The sequence below is a fragment of the Muntiacus reevesi genome, chromosome 4 (assembly GCF_963930625.1).
Source record: "Muntiacus reevesi chromosome 4, mMunRee1.1, whole genome shotgun sequence".
Lineage (NCBI taxonomy): Eukaryota > Metazoa > Chordata > Mammalia > Artiodactyla > Cervidae > Muntiacus > Muntiacus reevesi.
In genome coordinates, this window is record NC_089252.1 from 157,991,471 (window position 1) to 158,012,247 (window position 20,777).

The 20,777-nt window shown below is 40.3% G+C and overlaps 1 protein-coding gene across 1 annotated transcript in view; it reads left to right on the forward strand.

Moving 5' to 3' along the window:
• PTPRB (protein tyrosine phosphatase receptor type B) overlaps positions 1-20,777 on the forward strand; it is a 123,190-nt gene that overhangs the window by 5,154 nt on the left and 97,259 nt on the right. Inside the window, exon 3 of the mRNA XM_065934625.1 lies at positions 3,923-4,173. Within this exon, the coding sequence (XP_065790697.1) occupies positions 3,923-4,173 (251 nt within the window). The remainder of the gene's footprint in view (positions 1-3,922; positions 4,174-20,777) is intronic.

A 20,777-nucleotide genomic window follows, 5' to 3' on the forward strand; every position in this document is an offset into this window, starting at 1 on the left:
TATATGCTCTTGGGAGACTGGGTTTTAGCAGCTATTTCCTCTAGTGATCGGTAGTAGTGCTTGTAAATACAGAGAGCTTGATGGGAAATGAACAAAGCAAAACAGAAAGTGTCTTTGTATACACAGAGTCTGACCAAATTGGCTGTCACTGACATTTTAGAGTTTCCCTCCTTGCATCATTATAACAACATGGACTTTGCAATTAACCATTTATTTACATGATCATTGAAAATCATCCGGTCATTGAGTATTAATATATGCTTTCTATGATCACTGAAAAACATCTAACATAGCATCCGGAGTTGCTCAACGATTTTCAGCCTGTGACACAGCACTGAACTTACCAGGACACACCCAAGGCTGCATATGACTTCCATGGGCTCTGTGCTCTTATATCTTTGTGAGTTCCTTCCTCCACTGGGAAAAAAAATAAAAAATAAAAAATTATCATGGGTCCTAGCATTCTTATTTATTCACAACCTATGAAAAAAAATTAACATTTTTTTGACACTGAAAGTTCTTTGTTAAAAATTATTTTCAAAGAAAGTAAACCATTTCATGGATCCTAGAAATCAAGAGCCCTAGGCAGTGTTTGTGTTGCGCCTAACAGAAGAGCCAGCCCTGGGCACACCAAGTAATTCACCTGCTTTCCACATGCTTTTGCCCTAACCCTGTTTAGGCTCTGGCTCAGCATGTCTCCCCCAAAGCCTTGTAGCCATGAACTAATAAATCATTCTTCTCCCTCCATCCTTCTACACCACCATTTCATCCTTTTCCAATGTTTGTGTGTGCATTTTCCCAAAAGAAAATGTGGGACATTAGGATAAACCAGGCTCATCGTCATCTAACAAACCATAGTACAGTAGTTGAGTAGTAATTAGCTATTGAAAAGCATTTCTTTGATTGGCTAAACTTTTATTTTTTAATCTAAATTTTTTACTTTGCTATGCTTTGATGTTTTACTATCCTATGTCTTGGTATCAATTTCCATTTATTAATTTTACTTTTTCCTAATCTTGCATCTTTTTAAGGTTTCTTTAAAAAAAAATTAACCCCTGATTATGCTTTCTTGATTGTTATGCCTCCTATTGTTTGTAAAGTTTCCATCTTTGGTACTCTTTTCAAAAATGCTTAACTTCCTAACTCACTTTTTCAAATTTTAGGCATGTGTAATTTTAAATGTATTCTTTATTTCATTGACTGCATTTTCTGAAATTTTAATTATTCATTTTAACATTTCTAATAATTATTCAGAATATTATAATGCCCAGACCTTTCACTTTATTCTAGTCAAATCTTATTTAATATATCTTGTATATTAACTTAAATATTTATGTGCAAATGTATATATACAAATCATCATTTTTCTGAGGTATCTTCTGTTTCATTTATCTCTTTTCCAGATTGCTTTTCCACTTTTAAAGGACTCATTACATTTGGTATCTTCCTACAGAATAGAAAGTATCAATATAGTTTAAATTTTATATATCCAAAATGAGTTTTGTTCAAGTTCTTGCTTTCAATATGCTTGAACATTTTTTTAATCATTTAAAAGAGGGAAACTAACAAATTGTGCATTGTCTCCACTATCATTATACAAAAATTCCATTTCTATTATGATTATTTCTGAGGCAATCATAAATGAATTAATAAACTAAAATGCTTATTGCTTTTTAAAGAAATGTATTTGAAATATGGTCTTGATATGACACAGTCATTGCAAATCATCTTATAGATGAGCTCTAAGTGCTAAGCTTTATTTTTTCTACACTAAATACTAAACTTCTTAGATTGAACTTAGGATGGTCCACCTTATTTTGAATTGTGTTCTAAGAGGAATTGTGTATAATGTGGAAACAATGTAATAGCAATGGTACAATAAAGCTTTTTAAAAATAGCTTCAACATATTGTTCCATTGTGTAGGAACTTTTCCTTGCATTTGTCAAAACACATCTTGTTCTTTCATGAACTGTAAAGGGTATATACCTTTTAAAAGAACATCAGAAGACTTATAGAACCCAAAACACACAGAGATATACTATTTTTAGTATAATTTCATAGCACCCATTTCAACAAAGAGTTCAGGCAATGGAAAGGTGAAATTATTTTAATCACCTTATATATTTCTATGATGGATTTTTCTTTCTTTTCATCTACTTCATAATTCTTCAATTCCCACATTAGACATGATTAGGGTTTAGCTTTGGCTCATATTGTACATATGGATAAAGTTACATATTTAGAGTATATTACACCAGAGAAATGTATATAAATGCAGGTGCTAGATCCCACACCAGATATACTAGATCATAATTTGGGGGTAGGGAGTGGGGCAGTAAGGCTTTAACATTCCAACAAGCTCCAAAGGAGATTGTGATACCTAGCAAAGTTTGTTTTGAAATTCACAAAATTTGGAAGTTAAATGTTAAGACTAAAGTTTCCTTCCTGTTTCTTAAATAGCACAAGTTAAAACATAGACACAAAATGAAGGGGTACCAGACTTGAATATTCTGTAGGTTCTTTCTTTGGAAAAAAGGTGGTGTCCTAAACTGGAAAATGAACTTGTTTGGTTTGGCGTGTTTTAAAAATACGTTTAGAAGGTTAACTAAAGACAGTTATAAAAGAGTAGAATTTTTTCCATAAGATATCCCAAAGCTACTTGCAATGGTGGTAAGCTATGTTATTTGCAAAAGAAATTTCAAGAGTGCTTTGATCATTTACCTAACTTGGTAAAAGTCTTGTTTCATCCATTGAATTAATTCTATAAACTGACTTAAAAAAATAGTTCTCAAGAGGAGAACATACCAACTGCTCCTTGGTGAAGAAGAGTAAACATAGGTCGACATGCAAAGACACATAATTACATGCTAGGTATATGGAAGCTTGTCTCTGCCCTCACCTCACCATTAAATCTTTTTTTTTCTGAGGATATGAGAGCTAAAATTGTCTTAGGTAGTAATCAACTCCGAGGATTGACATTGGCCAAAGCTCGAAATAGCCAAAATACTAATCTCCACGTATAGAATTTTTTGCATCCCAACAATAGATTAGTGTCTGTGTAAAAGGACATTCTATCACCTAAATCAGTTAAGAGTGCAGAATTAAGACTGCTTCTTGGGGTCTGTTGTAAAGACATATTACTAATAGTACAGTTGGATCTGTCCTATAGAAGACATCCCAGGAATGAGTACATCTCTACATATACCAGGCACAATAGCAATAGTGGCACAGAATTCAGGAAGATAAACACAAATAGAAACTAGGGAGAATGTCCAAACATTTACCAAAGCTTTAGTAGATGTACAGGTAGGGTTGCTGGATAAAATACACCACACCCAGTTACGTTTGAATTTCAGATAAATGACAGTTTTTCGTATAAGCATATTCCTAACATACAATATAATATAATCTTTGAATGTTGTATATTGGGGATATATTAAAATATACTGAGTCTTTGGTTATTTATATGAAATAGTAATTTAACTGGGCATCACATATTTTTATTTGCTACATCTGGCAATTGCATATACATGGTACCCTGAACAATCCTTCACATCTCAAGGAAAAGATGCTTAATGGTCTTGGTTATTTTATTACCATTTAAGAGAACAGCTGATATTTACATCTTGCTAAATTATAAAAAGGCCTTTTCCATCTTGAGCCTCATTTTGGGCTTCTCCCTGATAGCACAGTTTCCATAATTCTCCCTGCACCTTTTAAACTGGATAGATGGATAAGAGATGGGTAACAAGACAGGGCAAGTGGGTATGGTCACACTCAAACGATCTTCTATTTTTCGTGGAACTGAAACTTACCTACATGCCCATTGTTAAAGCGGTCTTTTTCTAAGAAAACCTGTTTTTATATGAAGACTGTATCGAACACGAGGGTAATTTTAGCACCTGTGCTTTCTTTACTCAGCTGGCCCGGGAACTGAAGTCTCAGTAAGGAGCGTAAGAAACACAGCTCCTCCCCAGACCCCCTCTACTTTTAATGCACTTCCATATAGCCCGGGACACCTTATTAGAAACACCACCGAGGTCTTCACCAGAAGTACCCCGGAAAACTACAGCCAGAACATTAGCCAGAGGCAGCACCTCAGCCTGTGGGTGGCTGGAATGACATCTTGGGTTCCCTGGACTACTCCACCCTTCTCCAGCACCACGGAAGAGGTAAGTGAGGAGAAGGCAGTGTGTGGAGTGTGTCTTGGGAAGGCCTCAGGAAGCCCGTTGTTTGCAAAGACTGGCTTTGCCAGAAATAATGCTACTCAAGTGGGTGATGAGGCACTCTGTGTCTCTGTTGTTAACTGTACATGAAGGCATTTTGCATAATGAGAAAATCTTGGAGGTAGAACTTAAATGGCTACACCTTTATAAGCTGAAGATAATTATAACTCCTGTACAGGCCTCATTTCTGAACTGAAGTCAGGGTTCATAGTCTTACAAGAATTAAAATCAGGAAATGAAAATTACAATCAGTAATTTGCAGGTCCCCCTGCATATAGGTCACCATCATTTATGCTTATAAGGGAGGGGAGAGAGTCACAAAGCAATGGAAGATTCAGGAATCATTATACTAGATTTGTGAAGATGCACAAGGATAAGCTGAGTCATATAGCAAGTCTATCTCAGCATCCACAAGAGGACAGGTAAATGGCTGAGAAGCAGCCAGTACACGGCTATAGAATCTGTTCTCATAGCGTTTCCATTTCAGGTGTTCACCTCTTTGGTGAACTCAGGGTTTTAGGCCATCATTTTAGACAATAGCTGTAATTAAAGCACATTTTAAAAGCTAAGGTTTCATTTGGCAGTGTTTAGCTGTTTCATAATAAGCGACCTGAGGGCTTCCCAGGCAGTGCAACAGTAAAGAATCCACCTGTCAATGCAAGAGATGCAGAGACCATGGGTTCGATCCCTGGGTCAGGAGGACTCTCTGCAGGAGGAAATGGCAACCCATTCTAGTACTCTTGCCTGGAAAATTCCATAGACAGAGGAGGCTGGCTGCCAATAGTCTGTGGCGTCACAAAGAGTCAGACATGACTGAACACATCCACACACACAAAAGCAACCCAAGTAATTTAAAGAAAGTAAAAGCTCAACACTATGCATGTGACTTAACCATTTTAGAGCTGTTTTCCATTGCATTGTGCAGAAATTAAAATTGCACACGACTCCTCACTAGTGAACCCATACCTCATTATTGATTGCAAAACAAATAGAGCCAGTGCTATAAATCTGCCCTCCAACCTATTTCTTGCCTTGTCTCTGAAGAGTTCAGAAGGCATCATGACTTTTCTGGACACTTTTTAATCAGTTTAAAGCTCAATATTCACTGTCAGCCTATTAGCAAAAATATTATTTCAACAGATAACCTAAACTCTAAGTTCAATTGAAATGTTAGCTTCTCCCTTCCATCACCCCACCAAGCTTGGTCTTGAAATAGGGGAAAGGGAGTATGTTCAAATTCTCTCACATCTCACCAGCTATATACCCACCTCTCCAAGCTTGATCTTCATGGTTTCAGATTTATCTGGGCTTGGAAAGTAGGAAGGAAAGACAGGAAAAAGGAGCAGGAACGCTGTTACTTAAGAATGCCATCATGAACTGGCCCTGTGGTCTCCCTAAATCTCCAAGTCCTGAGCCCTTTCAACCACTGATGTCAGTGAGAGTTTCACCACTTGCTTGTGGAATTGAACACTTCTTGGTGGAACACCTTCTCATTCTGGCTGAATGTGCCTTGACTAAAGCTGTATTCTAACACCAGTTTATTAGAGGATTCTTATAGCTGAGCTTAAATATTTATGTTTACTTTTTTTCTGTACTTATGTGTGTATTTTGTGTATATGTTGCTTTTGTTCAGTCCCTAAGTCATGTCTGACTCTTTTGAGACCCCATGGACTGTGGCACTCCAGGCTTCCCTGTCCTTCTCCATCTCCCAGAGTTCATTCAAACTCCTGTCCACTGAGTCAGTGATGCTATCTAACCATCTCATCATCTGCCACCCACTTCTTCTTCTGCCTTCAATCTTTCCTAGCATCAGGGTTTTTTCCAATGAGTCAGTTCTTCACATCAGGTAGCCAAAGTATTGGAGCTTCAGCTCCAGCATCAGTCACTCCAATGAAGACTCAGGGTTGATTTCCTTTAGGATTGACTGGTTTGATCTCTTTGCAGTTCAAGGGACTCTCTAGAGTCTTCTTCAGCACCACAATTCGAAAACATCAAGAAAACAGCAATTCTTCAGTGATTACCTTTCTTTATGGTCAAACTCTCACATCCATACATGACTACTGGAAAAACCATAGCTTTGACTATACAAAACTTTGTTAGTAAAGTGATGTCTTTGCTTTTTAATAAACTGTCTAGGTTTGTCATAGCTTTCATTCCAAGGAACAGTGTCTTTTAATTTCAAGGCTGCAGTCACTGTCCACAGTGATTTTGGAGCCCAAGAAAATATAATCTGTCACTGTTTCCACTTTTTTCCCTTTCTATAGGTCATGAAATGATAGGACCAGATGCCATGATCTTAGTTTTTTAAATGTTGAGTTTTAAGCCAGCTTTTTCACTCTCTTCTTTCGCCCTCATCAGGAGGCTCTGTGTGTGTATGTATTGATATCAGCATATATGTACTAATTTTTATCGGTATATATACAGGCTTTTTCCAGCAGTCATGTATGGTTGTGAGAGTTGGACTATAAATAAAGCTGAGCACCAAAGAATTGATGCTTCTGAACTGTGGTGTTGGAGAGGACTCTTGAGAGTCCCTTGGACTGCAAGGAGATCCAACCAGTCCATCCTAAAGGAAATCAGTCCTGAATATTCATTGGAAGGACTGATGCTGAGACTGAAACTCCAATACTTTAGCCACCTGATACAAAGAACTGGCTCATTGGAAAAGACCCTGATTCTGGGAAGGACTGAAGGCAGGAGGAGAAGGGAACAACAGAGGATGAGATGATTGAATGGCATCACCAACTCTATGGACATGAGTTTGAGCAAGTTCTGGGAGTTGGTGATGGACAGGGAAGCCTGGCCGGCTGCAGTTCATGGGGTCGCAAAGCGTCAGACACGACTGAGTATCTGAACTTACTTAGGACTTATAGGCTTCCCAGGTGGCTCAAATGGTAAAGAATCTGCCTGCAATACAAGGGACACAGGTTAAATCCCTGGGTCAGGAAGAACCCCTGGTGAAGGGAATGGCAACCTAATCCAGTATTCTTGCCTGGAGAATTCCATGGACAGAGGAGCCTAGAGGGCTAAGTTCATGGGGTTACAAACAAGTCAGACACAGCTTAGTGGCTAGACAACAACAACAGCAAGCATATATATAGAGAGAGAGAGAAAGAGAGAGAGAGAAGGAGAGAGAGAGAGAGAGAATCAGTACCAAAAAAACACAAAAAAAAAACCCTGCATCAAATAAAAAACATGCCAAATAAAAACTACAATCAATAGAGACATATCTGCCTGAACACTATAAGGCTGTATTTTAGCAAAAAAGAATATTGCCTCATTTTTGCCCAAGTTTTACCACTGTAAAACAAACATATAGGAAGCTCCTAGATGTGGCTGGTCTCTACCGGGGTGAGGCAAGGATGGCCAGCTCTAGAGTTCCAGGAGCAAGCCGGTCCTGTGTTACAGAGCTCATGTGATCCAGCCCAGAGCTGGGTTTGCAGCCTTGGGTTGTGATAAATACTCTGTTGGGTTTTTTTTTGTCTTTCGAGTTTTAATTTTTTCTAAGGGGAAATTCATGCTAAGGTTTATATGAGCTCCCAGATGAAGCACCAGTTGTTGAAATTTGTGTGTATCTAGTGTTCAATATGTTTCTATTATCAAATATATATAGAGAGAGAGATAGAGAATTTTATCGAGGAACTAATTATACACACATACACACTTTCTCCTTTGTAATTTCTCCTGTTTCATCTCTTAATCACTCTTCAATTCCTCACCCTCAACCACCAAAAAAAAAAAACAAAAAACTGTCCAGTGACTTTGGAAAATATTCATACATTCAACAAATAATAATATTTCTTGAGAACTTAACTAGTATCAAAACACAGCAGTTAAGAGCTCAGGCTTTGAAGTCGAAGGCCTGAATTCCTCTTACTAGCTGGTGACCAACTTCAGTTTCCTCATCTATTAAAATGAACCTCTACCTCTTAGGGCTATTGTGAGGACCGGGAGAGACAAGGCCTATAAAGCACTTTCATATATTCTGAGAGGTGGGTACTTGTATCTATTTTCCATCACTGTGTAACAAACAACCCCAAAACTTAGTAGTTTAAAACAATAAGAGCTTACTATTTCTCATGGTTTTGTTAGTTGGAGGGTGAGAGTGCGAGCCTCCTCTGCTGGTTTCACCCAGGCTCACTCTTGAAGTTGCCTTCAGCATGGGGGCTCAGATGAGCTGGAAGCTTCACAGTAGCCTCTTCCATGGCTAGCATTTGAACTGGCTACGTGCTTGGTTCTCTACCTGGCCTCTCAGCCTCCATGAGATGATACCACGTTCTTTACCAGATGGTTTTGGAAAGCTTTGCAAGAGAAGAAAGGTGGAAGCTACAAGTCTACTGAGGCCTAGGCTCTGTGACCACACATTACTTTTGCCACATTCAATCAGTCAGTGGAATTCTGAGCCAGGCCAGACTGAGGAGGTGGATGGGTAGAATCCACTTCTTAATGGGAAAGAGCTGCAAAGTCTCCTTGAAAAGGGGCATATGTATTGGGTGAGATGAATCTGTGGTCATTCCACAATCTACCATAGTATTTATTGGGCTTCCCTGGTGGCTCAGATGGTAAAGAATCTGCCTGTAATGCAGGAGACCCGGGTTCAATCCCCAGGGAAGATCCCCTGGAGAAGGCAATGACAACCCATTTCATAGTCTTTCCTGGAGAATTCTATGGACGGGGGAGCCTGGTGGGCTATGGTCCATGGGATTGCAGAGAGTCGAACACGACTGAGCAACTTCACTTTCACTTTTATGCACTGGAGAAGGAAATGGCAACCCACTCCAGTGTTCTTGCCTGGAGAGTCCCAGGGATGGGGGAGCCTGGTGGGCTGCCGTCTATGGGGTCGCACAGAGTCGGACACGACTGAAGTGACTTAGCAGCAGCAGCAGCAGCTTAAAGAGGCAAGAAGGAGTCACCCAAGGTCACATGGTTAAACAGTAGCAGAGCAAAGAGGAGAGGAAACACACACACATACACTCCCGCCCATCTAGTCACCTTATTCTCTTGCATAGAGCTCCTATTAATGAAGACAAAGGCCAAGAAAGAAATGATTTGGAACCCAACGTCACTCACTGATGCTCCTGCAAAACTGTCCTAAGTTGACCCTTTTCGGAGCAGATTTTTCCCTACCTTTGTCCTTTTTCTTCTCTTTCCTCACATCCTCTTATGTCAGTTTGGAGGATTGTGAACCTGAGCCAGTACTTGGCTTCAAGACTCTCTTTCTCTCATCCAGGACATGAATTAAGTAAATCAACCTGTATTACGTGCCTACAGTATTGCCTAGAAAATAGTGTTTAATTAATATTAGCTATTGCTGTTCTTGCCTGGAGAATCCCAGGGACGGGCGAGCCTGGTGGGCTGCCATCTATGGTGTCGCACAGAGTCGGACACGACTGAAGCGACTTAGCAGCAGCAGCGTTGCTGTTATTATTGTTACCATTACAGTATTATGTGATTGTGTGTATGTGTGTTTGTGTGTGTCTTTACAAGGACAAAGTTGGTAGAATAAGAAGCTTGCCTATGGCATGAGTCAAGAAATATCTAGTTCAGTGGTACGCAAAGTATGGACCCCAGATCCAGAATTTGTTAGACATGCAGCCACTATGGCCCTACCGTAGACCAACTGAATCAGAATCTCTGAGTGTATGGTCCAGCAATCTTTGTTTTAGCAAACCCTCCAAGTCACATGGATGCACTTTTAAATTCCAGAACAACTGATCTAGATAAATCTCATCCTTCATTCACAATATCTCTCTCATGGACTCACTAAATGCCTTAGTTTCCCACCATTGATGGCACTTTTGTGCATGTGTTATGAGGGGGGAAAGTAAAGTGTTAGTAGATCAGTTGTGTCCGAACTTTTGTGACCTTATGGACTGTAGCCCGCCAAGGCTCCTTTGTCTGTAGGATTCTATAGACAGACATGTCTATAGACATGTCTATGGAGTGGGTAGCCATTCCCTTCTCCAGGGGATCTTCCCAATCCAGGGATCAAACCACTGAACCTGACCCAGGGATCGAACCTGGGTCTCCTGCATTGTAGGCAGATTCTTAACCATCTGAGCCACCTGGGAAGTCAGTGGGTGGGAGGGGATGGTGCCATAAAAGCTAAATAATCAAGTAGCAGAATTAATGCATCTAATTCCAGTCTGCTGTGACTTTAGCAAAGGTACAATCTTGACGGAAGGGGGCCCGGGGTGGGTAAGTGGAGCCTGAAAAAACACTGAACTGCTGCTGGCCTCCAGGTTCTTTGTGTTCATTAGAGAAAAAGGCATTTCCAGGCCATGGTTCTAGCAGGCATGCACGAGGCTCCATGTTGGAACATCGGCTGGATTTCAGCCCCTGCACATACCCTCATCCAGGCACCCCTGTGTGCCACATCCACAGAGATATACTCTGTCTTTGTACACAAGCCCAGGTGTAGATCAGACCAGAGGTGGGTGTCAGAGGTTCACCTTTCACGTATTAGCCATTTCCTATGGGCAAGGAGAGACAGGCAGGACTGGAGGTAGCAGGAAGTCAACCTTTTGGGGCCATGAGCATGGGGTGCAGGAGGAAATTGCATGTGCCTAAATGGCCTCCAAAGGAAGAGAAGACAGGCCACGGAATTGTGTTTCTCTTCAAACTCTGAGCGGAGTTCATTTATCATTTGAGTCATGGGCTCTCAAGAAAGGACTGATCTGGATCGTCTCTCAGCCATGTGACCTTGGGGGAGATGGTTTGATAAAGTGGTAAAGAGCCAGGGCTTTCATGTCAGAGAAACCTGGTTTAAATCCAAGTGTTATCAACTAGTAGTTACTCAGGTCACACTTGCTTCCTCTTTAAAATAAGGATAATTAAGGTACTCTATCTGCCACATAAAACAGCTGTGAAGATTACAATCTGATTAAGAAGTGTTTAGTGCATTGTCTATACACGATAAGTATTCAGTAATGTTGACTGCTTTAGAAATTAACACTAGCTTCTTGTTTTTGTCTCTTTTTCACTACCCTGCCTATGTCACAGGATTGTTGTAAGAACCAGATGAGCTAGCATTATCACATGACAATGCTTTCAAAGGAATGAAGTATTGAACATGCATTAAAAATGTTACTGGCTGGTTCTAATAAACACCCATCAGTTTTGTTTGGAGACACACCCCCTTCTTCCCCCCACCGCCATCCTGCCCTGGCCCAGGCCTGCGAGAGGGACCGCATTTCCTCAGTTCATGAATAGCCATTGTGGTGCTGGTGCAGGTTTAATGGTTCTGTGCTTCCTTTCATTTGGCCCTAGAGACATCACCGCCCAACATGAGTCTCCAAATAATTGAGGAGACAAATGCAAAAAACAAACAAAACAAAACCCACCCCCAGCAAGTCTGGGGTCAACCCCTTTATCACGTTACATAAACACAGGGGCATCTCCCCACTGCCCCACTGCTCTGTGGCCAGAACTAAAAATGGGACAACATTCCCCTTTTCTGAGACAAACACTTAGCAGCAGAAGTGCAAACATACAGTAAAAAGAAACATTCCAAACCATCCCCTAATGACTCCTTGTGATCAAGAGAAGATTCTCAGGTTGTCTAGAGTGCATAGGATAAAAGATAAACAGATGCTGAGGCTGCTCACAGCACAGGGAGCTCATGCCGGGGGTATAATATTGAGGGAGGGATGTGTCTCTGACGACCCTTATTTATAAGTGCACCATTTAAGCCTAATTCTGACAAAGGACTGTAGTTCTCTCAGATTGCCCGCTAACGTGGACTATTATGTGCTAATAGCATAATATGGCTTATGATTCACTCGACCCTCTCTGGTTTTAAAATCTCTAGGACTTTCCTTTTCTTTCATTTTCTATTAATTATAGGGGATTTGCCTGACTCTCCATTTGGTGCACCAAAAGGCTGTGTTCTTATATTGTCACAATATGGGTCACATGCACATAAAACGCAACCCATAAAATCAAGCATGTGCATTGACATGGGCTCTTTAACCTGCCAGTATTTGTCTAGCATATGGGTTCCCTTTGACAGATGAGGTGGAGCCCAGGTGAAGGTTGATGCAGAGGGGAGAGAATATAGCAATGAAGGAAAATGAGATTGAAGGAGAAGCCAGGATGTGCAAATTGAGATAGGAAGTCTGTGGCTCTCAGTCCTGGTCTTACACACATCAGAATCATCTAGGAAGCTTTTTTAGATTCTCAAATTTTCCCTCAGATCTATTGAATTAGAATTTGCCAACACAGGACCTCAGCATCAGAGTGTAAAAATCTTCCCATGGATTCTAATGTGCAGTTATATTTGTGATCCACTGGGAAATAATTGAATAATTAATCTGTTAGAGAAAAAACACTGAACCCAAGAGAAGAGGAACAGTTCTGTTGACAAGGTGCCTATAACTTGAATCTAATCATAAGAAAACATCAAATAATTGCAAATGGAGGGAAATACATAGCATAAAGATAACTGACATAACATTCAATAAGGTCAATGACATAAGGATGATTTTAAAGACAGGAAATGTTCCAGATTATGGCAGATTAAGAGATTTGACAACTAAATAAAACACAGAATCCTGGATGGGATCCTTCTTAGAAAAAAAAACAGCAACAACAAATGCCAAAAACAATGCTTGAGTCAATTGATGAAATTGAAATATGGATTATGGATTAAAGCATTATATCGATTTTGCATTTCTTAAATTTGCTGTCTTTACTGATATTTAACAATTCATTCAGGAGATATGCATTCTACTCTGAAACTGTGGCAGAATGTTAGAATAAGATTAATGGGTCTTGGTAAGGATATGTCATAGCACTCACTGTTATAATTCATAAGTTTGAAATTATTTCAAAACAAAAAAGCTTAAAAAAAATAAAAACAATGATTTGCTTAAGGGCGTGTATAGGGCAGAATCCAAGGGGTGCTCTTGAGTGAGGGGTAGACCAGTGGCTCAGACCTAAGAAGACCTGTCCATCTTCTTCAAGGACCAGGAGGAGAGAGGGTTGGGTGAGGGGGAGAGGATAGCAAGCATCATGATAAATGATGATGAATTTTGCAAGAAAGAACAGTAAATCCAGGGGTCAGAACTGGTGGGTGAGCCAGCTGATAAGTATGAAGATAAAGATACTCTGGAAAAGACAGATAAATTCTTTAAATCTCTGCAATTTACCCCTGTTACATACTGGTTTTACTCACATAGTCCACTCACAGGATAACAGCTTTGAAAACCAGTTATTATGAAATATGGTGAAAAGTCACTGAAAGGGGAAACTGTATGAATTCTAGGGAATGTCTCTGAAGGGAAATTTTTTTCATTCTTCCCACTCTTTGGGTGAGCTGGCAACAGAATCCTACCACTGCTAAATCCAGATGCGGTCACTCCTGCGGTATTGTCTGTTTGGGAAGTACACAGGAGGTACCTGTTTAATCATCAGAGCTCTCCTTATCTGGATCTCAGGTAGACCTGGGCCAATGAGCACACACTGACAGTGCAGCTTTATAGGGTGCTAAACCTTCATCTGCATCCGTGAACATTTACATTTGCGCCTCTTTGCACAAGGCTGTAATTCCAGCCCAGGACAGCAGAGTTGACAAGAGAATGCCACAATAGATGATTTGCTAAGAGTTTTGATCTCGGTGGTCTGAAACCAATGACCTCTGAATAATTCCAGAAGGATTAGATCTTTTGTGGAGTCAGAGGTTGCTTAGGCACTAGTTTATCTGAAGGCTTAAGTACTAGGTACTCTTCAATTCTGTCATGCTGAGGGTTCCACAAAACCTCAACAGAAGAGTCCGACATGCAGTATTTGGATGCAATCTCAAAAATGACAAAATGATCTCTGTTCATTTCCAAGGCAAACCATTGAATCTCACAGTAATCTAAGTCTATGCCTCTACCAGTAATGCTGAAGAAAGTGAAGTTGAACAGTTCTATGAAGACCTACAAGACCTTCTAGAACTAACACCCCCCCCCCAAAAAAAAAGATGTCCTTTTCATTATAGGGGACTGGAATGCAAAAGTTGGAAGTCAAGAAACACCTGGAGTAACAGGCAAATTTGGCCTCGGAGTATGGAATGAAACAGGGCAAAGGTGAAGAGAGTTTTGCCAAGAGAACGCACTGGTCATAGCAACTCTTCCAACAACACAAGAGAAAACTCTACACAGGGACATCACCAGATGGTCAATACCAAAATCAGACTGATTATATTTTTTGCAGCCAAAGATGAAGGAGTTCTATACAGTCAGCAAAAACAAGACCGGGAGCTGACTGTGGCTCAGATCATGAACTCCTTATTGCCAAGTTCAGACTTAAATTGAAGAAAGTAGGGAAAACCACTAGACCATTCAGGTATGGCCTAAATTAAATCCCTTGAAATTATACAGTGGAAGTGAGAAATAGATTCAAGGGAATAGATCTGATAAATAGAGTGCCTGAAGAACTATGGACAGAGGTTCGTGACATTGTACAGGAGGCAGGGATCAAGATCATCCCAAAGAAAAAGAAATGCAGGAAGTAAAAATGGTTATCTGAGGAGGTCTTACAAATAGCTATGAAAAGAAGAGAAGTGAAATCACTTGCATTCCTATATACTAACAATGAAAAAACAGAAAGAGAAATTAAGGAAACAATACCATTCACCATTGCAACAAAAAGAATAAAATACTTAGGAGTATATCTACCTAAAGAAACAAAAGACCTGTACATAGAAAACTATAAAACACTGATGAAAGAAATCAAAGAGGACACAAACAGATGGAGAAACATACCGTGTTCATGGATTGGAAGAATCAATATTGTCAAAATGGCTATTCTACCCAAAGCAATCTATAGATTCAATGCAATCCCTATCAAGCTACCAACAGTATTTTTCACAGAACTAGAACAAATAATTTCACAATTTGTATGGAAATACAAAAAACCTCAAATAGCCAAAGTAATCTTGAGAAAGAAGAATGGAACTGGAGGAATCAACCTGCCTGACTTCAAACTCTACTACAAAGCCACAGTCATCAAGACAGTATGGTACTGGCACAAAGACAGAAATATAGATCAATGGAACAGAATAGAAAGCCCAGAGATAAATCCATGAACCTATGGACACCTTATCTTTGACAAAGGAGGCAAGGATATACAATGGAAAAAAGACAACCTCTTTAACAAGTGGTGCTGGGAAAACTGGTCAACCACTTGTAAAAGAATGAAACCAGAACACTTTCTAACACCATACACAAAAATAAACTCAAAATGGATTAAAGATCTAAATGTAAGACCAGAAACTATAAAACTCCTTGAGGAGAACATAGGCAAAACACTCTCCGACATAAATCTCAGCAAGATCGTCTATGACCCACCCCCCAGAATATTAGAAATAAAAGCAAAACTAAACAAATGGGACCTAATGAAACTTAAAAGCTTCTGCACTACAAAGGAAACTATAAGTAAGGTGAAAAGACAGCCCTCAGATTGGGAGAAAATAATAGCAAATGAAGAAACAGACAAAGGATTAATCTCAAAAATATACAAGCAACTCCTACAGCTCAATTCCAGAAAAATAAATGACCCAATCAAAAAATGGGCCAAAGAACTAAACAGACATTTCTCCAAAGAAGACATACAGATGGCTAACAAACACATGAAAAGATGCTCAACATCACTCATTATTAGAGACATGCAAATCAAAACCACAATGAGGTACCATTACACGCCAGTCAGGATGGCTGCTATCCAAAAGTCTACAAGCAATAAATGCTGGAGAGGGTGTGGAGAAAAGGGAACCCTCTTACGCTGTTGGTGGGAATGCAAACTAGTGCAGCCACTATGGAAAACAGTGTGGAGATTTCTTAAAAAAACTGGAAATAGAACTGCCATATGACCCAGCAATACCACTTCTGGGCATACACACTGAGGAAACCAGATCTGAAAGAGACACGTGCACCCCAATGTTCATTGCAGCACTGTTTATAATAGCCAGGACACGGAAGCAACCTAGATGCCCATCAGCAGATGAATGGATTAGGAAGCTGTGGTACATATACACCATGGAATATTACTCAGCCATTAAAAAGAATCCATTTGAATCAGTTCTAATGAGATGGATGAAACTGGAGCCCATTATACAGAGTGAAGTAAGCCAGAAAGATAAAGAACATTACAGCATACTAACACATATATATGGAATTTAGAAAGATGGTAGCGATAACCCTATATGCAAAACAGAAAAAGAGACACGGAAGTACAGAACAGACTTTTGGACTCTGTGGGAGAAGGTGAGGGTGGGATGTTTCGAAAGAACAGCATGTATATTATCTATGGTGAAGCAGATCACCAGCCCAGGTGGGATGCATGAGACAAGTGCTCAGGCCTGGTGCACTGCGAGGACCCAGAGGAGTCGAGTGGAGAGGGAGGTGGGAGGGGGTGTCAGGATGGGGAATACGTGTAACTCTATGGCTGATTCATGTCAATGTATGACAAAACCCACTGAAATGCTGTGAAGTAATTAGCCTCCAACTAATAAAAAAAATTTTTTTTAATAAAAAGAAAAGAAAAGAAGAGAAGCAAAAGGCAAAAGAGAAATGAAAGATACACCCATTTGATAGCAGAGTTCCAAAGAACAGCAAGGAGAGATAAGAAAGCCTTCCTCAGTGATCAGTGCAAAGGAATAGAGGAAAACAATAGAATGGGAAAGACTAGACATCTCTTCAAGAAAATTAGGCATACCAAGGGAATATTTCATGGAAAGGTGGGCACAATAAAGGACACAAATGGTATGGACCTAACAGAAGTATAAGATATTAAGAAGTGGTGGCAAGAATACACAGAAAGTGAAGTCACTCAGTAGAGTCCAACTCTTTGCGACCCAATGGACTGTAGCCTACCATGCTTCTCCATCCATGGGATTTTCCAGGCAAGAGTACTGAAGTGGGTTGCCATTTCCTTCTCCAGAGGATCTTCCCAACCCAGAGATCAAACCTGGGTCTCCCACATTGTAAGCAGACAATTTACCATCTGAGCCACCACACAGAAGAACTATACAAAAAAGATCTTCATGACCCAGATAATCACGATGGTGTGACCACTCACCTAGAGACAGACATCCTGGAATGTGAGGTCAAGTGGGCCTTAGGAAGCATCACTGAACAAAACTAGTGGAGGTGATGGAATTCCAGTTGAGCTATTTCAAATCCTAAAAGATGATGCTGTGAAAGTGCTGCACTCAATATGCCAGCAAATTTGGGAAACTCAGCAGTGGCCACAGGACTGGAAAAGATCAGTTTTCATTCCAATCCCAAAGAAAGGCAATGCCAAAGAATGCTCAAACTACCACACAATTGCACTCATCTCACATCCTAGCAAAGTGATACTCAAAATTCTCCAAGCTCGGCTTCAGCAATACGTGAACCGTGAGCTTCCAGATGTTCAAGCTGGATTTAGAAAAGGCAGAGGAATCAGAGATCAAATTGCAAGCATCCATTGGATCATCTAAAAAGTGAGAAAGTTCCAGAAAAACATCTACTTCTGCTTTATTGACCATGCCAAAGCCTTTGACTGTGTGGATCACAACAAACTGGAAAATTATTCAAGAGATGGGATACCAGACCATCTGACCTGCCTCTTGAGAAATCTGTATGCAGGTCAGGAAGCAACAGCTAGAGCTGGACATGGAGCAACAGACTGGTTCCAAATTGGGAAAGGAGCACGTCAAGGCTGTATATTGTCACCCAGCTTATTTAACTTATATGCAGAGTACATCATGAGAAAAGCTGGGTGGATGAAGCACAAGCTGGAATCAAGATTGCTGGGAGAAACATCAATCACCTCAGATTTGCAGATGACACCACCCTTATGGCAGAAAGTGAAAAAGAACTAAAGAGCCTCTTGATGAAAGGGAAAGAGGAGAATGAAAAGGCTGGCTAAAAACTCAACATTCAAAAAATGAAGATCATGGCATCCAGTTCCATCACTTCATGGCAAATAAATGGGAAAACAATGGAAATAGTGACAGACTTTGTTTTTGGGGGCTCCAAAATCACTGCAGATGGTGATTGCAGCCAGGAAATCAAAAGACGCTTGCTCCTTGGAAGAAAAGTTATGACCAACCTAGAGAGCATATTAAAAAGCAGAGACATCACTTTGCCAACAAAGGCCCATCTAGTCAAGGCTATGGTTTTTCCAGTAGTCATGTATGGATGTGAGAGTTGGACTAGAAAGAAAGCTGAGCACTGAAGAATTAATGCTTTTAAACTGTTTTGTTGGAGAAGACTCTTGAGAGTCTTTTGGACTGCAAGGAGATCCAACCAGTCCATCCTAAGGAAATCATCCCTGAATATTCATTGGAAGGATTGATGCTGAAGCTGAAATCCCAATACTTAGGCCACCTGATGTGAAGAACTGACTCATCTGAAAAGACTCTGATGCTGGGAAAGATTGAAGGTGGGAGAAGAAAGGGACGACAGAGGATGGGATGGTTGGATGGCATCACCAACTCAGTGGACATGAGTTTGAGTAAACTCTGGAAGTTGGTGATGGACAGGGAGGCCTGGCGTGCTGCAGTCCATGGGGTCACAAAGAGTCAGACACAACTGAGCAACTGAACTGAACTGAACTGAACTGAGGGTTCCACATCTGCACTGGAACAACTGAAGAATACAATTATTTTAAGATTCCCCAATACTTAGCCGTGTCCTTGTTGAGTGGTGAGATTTGAATATTTACTCTGTTAGACAGATGTACAGTCATTGAGTCTCTACAACATGGGCATGGGGATATAACAAAGAGCCAAGACTTCTTCCTTCAAAAGTTTTCTATTGTTGCTGATGGTTTTATCATCGTATTTTTGAAAAACATGTTAAGACCCCTTTGATTTTTCACTTTGGTCACTGTCAGCTCCAACATTCAGAGAATCCTGAGATGCCCTGTGTCTGCCTCATCCAATAGAAAAGGGTGGAATGGGAAAGCTATATGGAAGAGGTGAGCAGGATGGGGGCCCAGCAAACCTCCATTTTTTACTTTTTTTAAGTGAAAAGTCAAAATTCAGACTTTTTACCATGAGAAATCTCGTATTTTTCTCAAAATTACCTGCTTATTCCATTTTTTAAAAACAATATTAAGATCACACTATAAAAGCCAGAGAAGGAACATGTGCTGACCAAATAGAGTCCTCTGTTTACAACCTCCAGAGAATTCTTGGGAAATAATGTTCTAACATGATGTGTGTTCAGTTGCGCAGTTGTGTCCAGCTCTCTGCAACCTCAAGGACTGCAGCCCACCAGGCTCCTCTGTCCATGTAGTTTTTCAGGCAAGAACATTTGAGCAAGTTGCCATTTCCTACTCCAGGGGATCTTCCTGACCCAGGGGTCAAACCTGCATCTCCTGTATTGGCAGGCAGATTTTTTACCACTGTGCCACCTGGGAAGCCCCCATGCTACACTTGATCTTAGTCAACAGTCTAATATGATGCACAGAAAAAAAGAATCTTTACCCTCCAATCACCCCTTTCTAAGGGAGATGAGATGTGTGATTTTTGTTTTTGTTCTCCTTTTCCTTAAAGCTGGTGTTAGCCATGTTTTGTTTATTTACTATCCTAGGGCTTGGATAGTCGTGAGAATCATGACCTAGCTCCTGACAGCGGAATGTATAGCAGTCACACCCATATAGACATCCCCACTGGCCACATTAACCTCTTGATTTGGTGCATATGTGAGCCAACTCATTTCTGAGGGTGGGGTGACAGCGTGTGAAACGTGGGAATGAAGATGCAACAGAATCGCTTGAGATTGGAAAAGTGATTCGTTTACAGTCACATCTGGTTTTAAGTCATTCTGAGTACAGTTATAAAGCTCTGACAAAAGCTATGCAAAGCCCATTTCCTCTAGATTAAAATTAAAAAGTGGGGGAAGGGAAGAGGGTGAGAAATTTATGTAGGAAAAAAAAAATACCAGGAAACCTTAGAGATGTGTCTGGGAGAGATGGTGGGGCTGCTGCTAGAGACACATCCGGCACTCCCACCCCTCCCTTCCAGGGTTTAAAAAAAAATCTTGGCATGGCCAACAGTCAGAGCAGCCAGTGAATGTCTTTTGTGCAGATCCACTGAAGAATTACTCTTGGGTATGGGATTGACAGAGAGGGTAGTTTATTATTATTTGGATGTGCTCAGAAAGACATTCTCATTCGTGGACTTTGTCATTCTCTAGCATTGCTGGGTGCTCAGCATCCATGATTTATTGCTTTTATATATTATTACTACTCACACTGTCTAACACTTGTGCCCTTTAGCCAGGGAAGTGCTATTCATATAACATGTACCTTCTCATTTAGTCCACCCCCTCATTAAACCACCCCCAAATGTTTGTATTTGTTTCCATTTTCCTGGAGACCTATGACCTAGTAAGGTTACAATTAAGGAAGCTAGAAAGCTTCCTTGAAATGTAAGTATCCCAAAATAGTATCTCTAAACCCAAAAGTCACGGTCCTTTTTAGAAAACTGCTTATCAAAATATCTTACCTTAAATTTTAATAAATCCCTTTTTAAATGCATGACACCTGTGGCAGGTTAAAATTGTATTCACTTC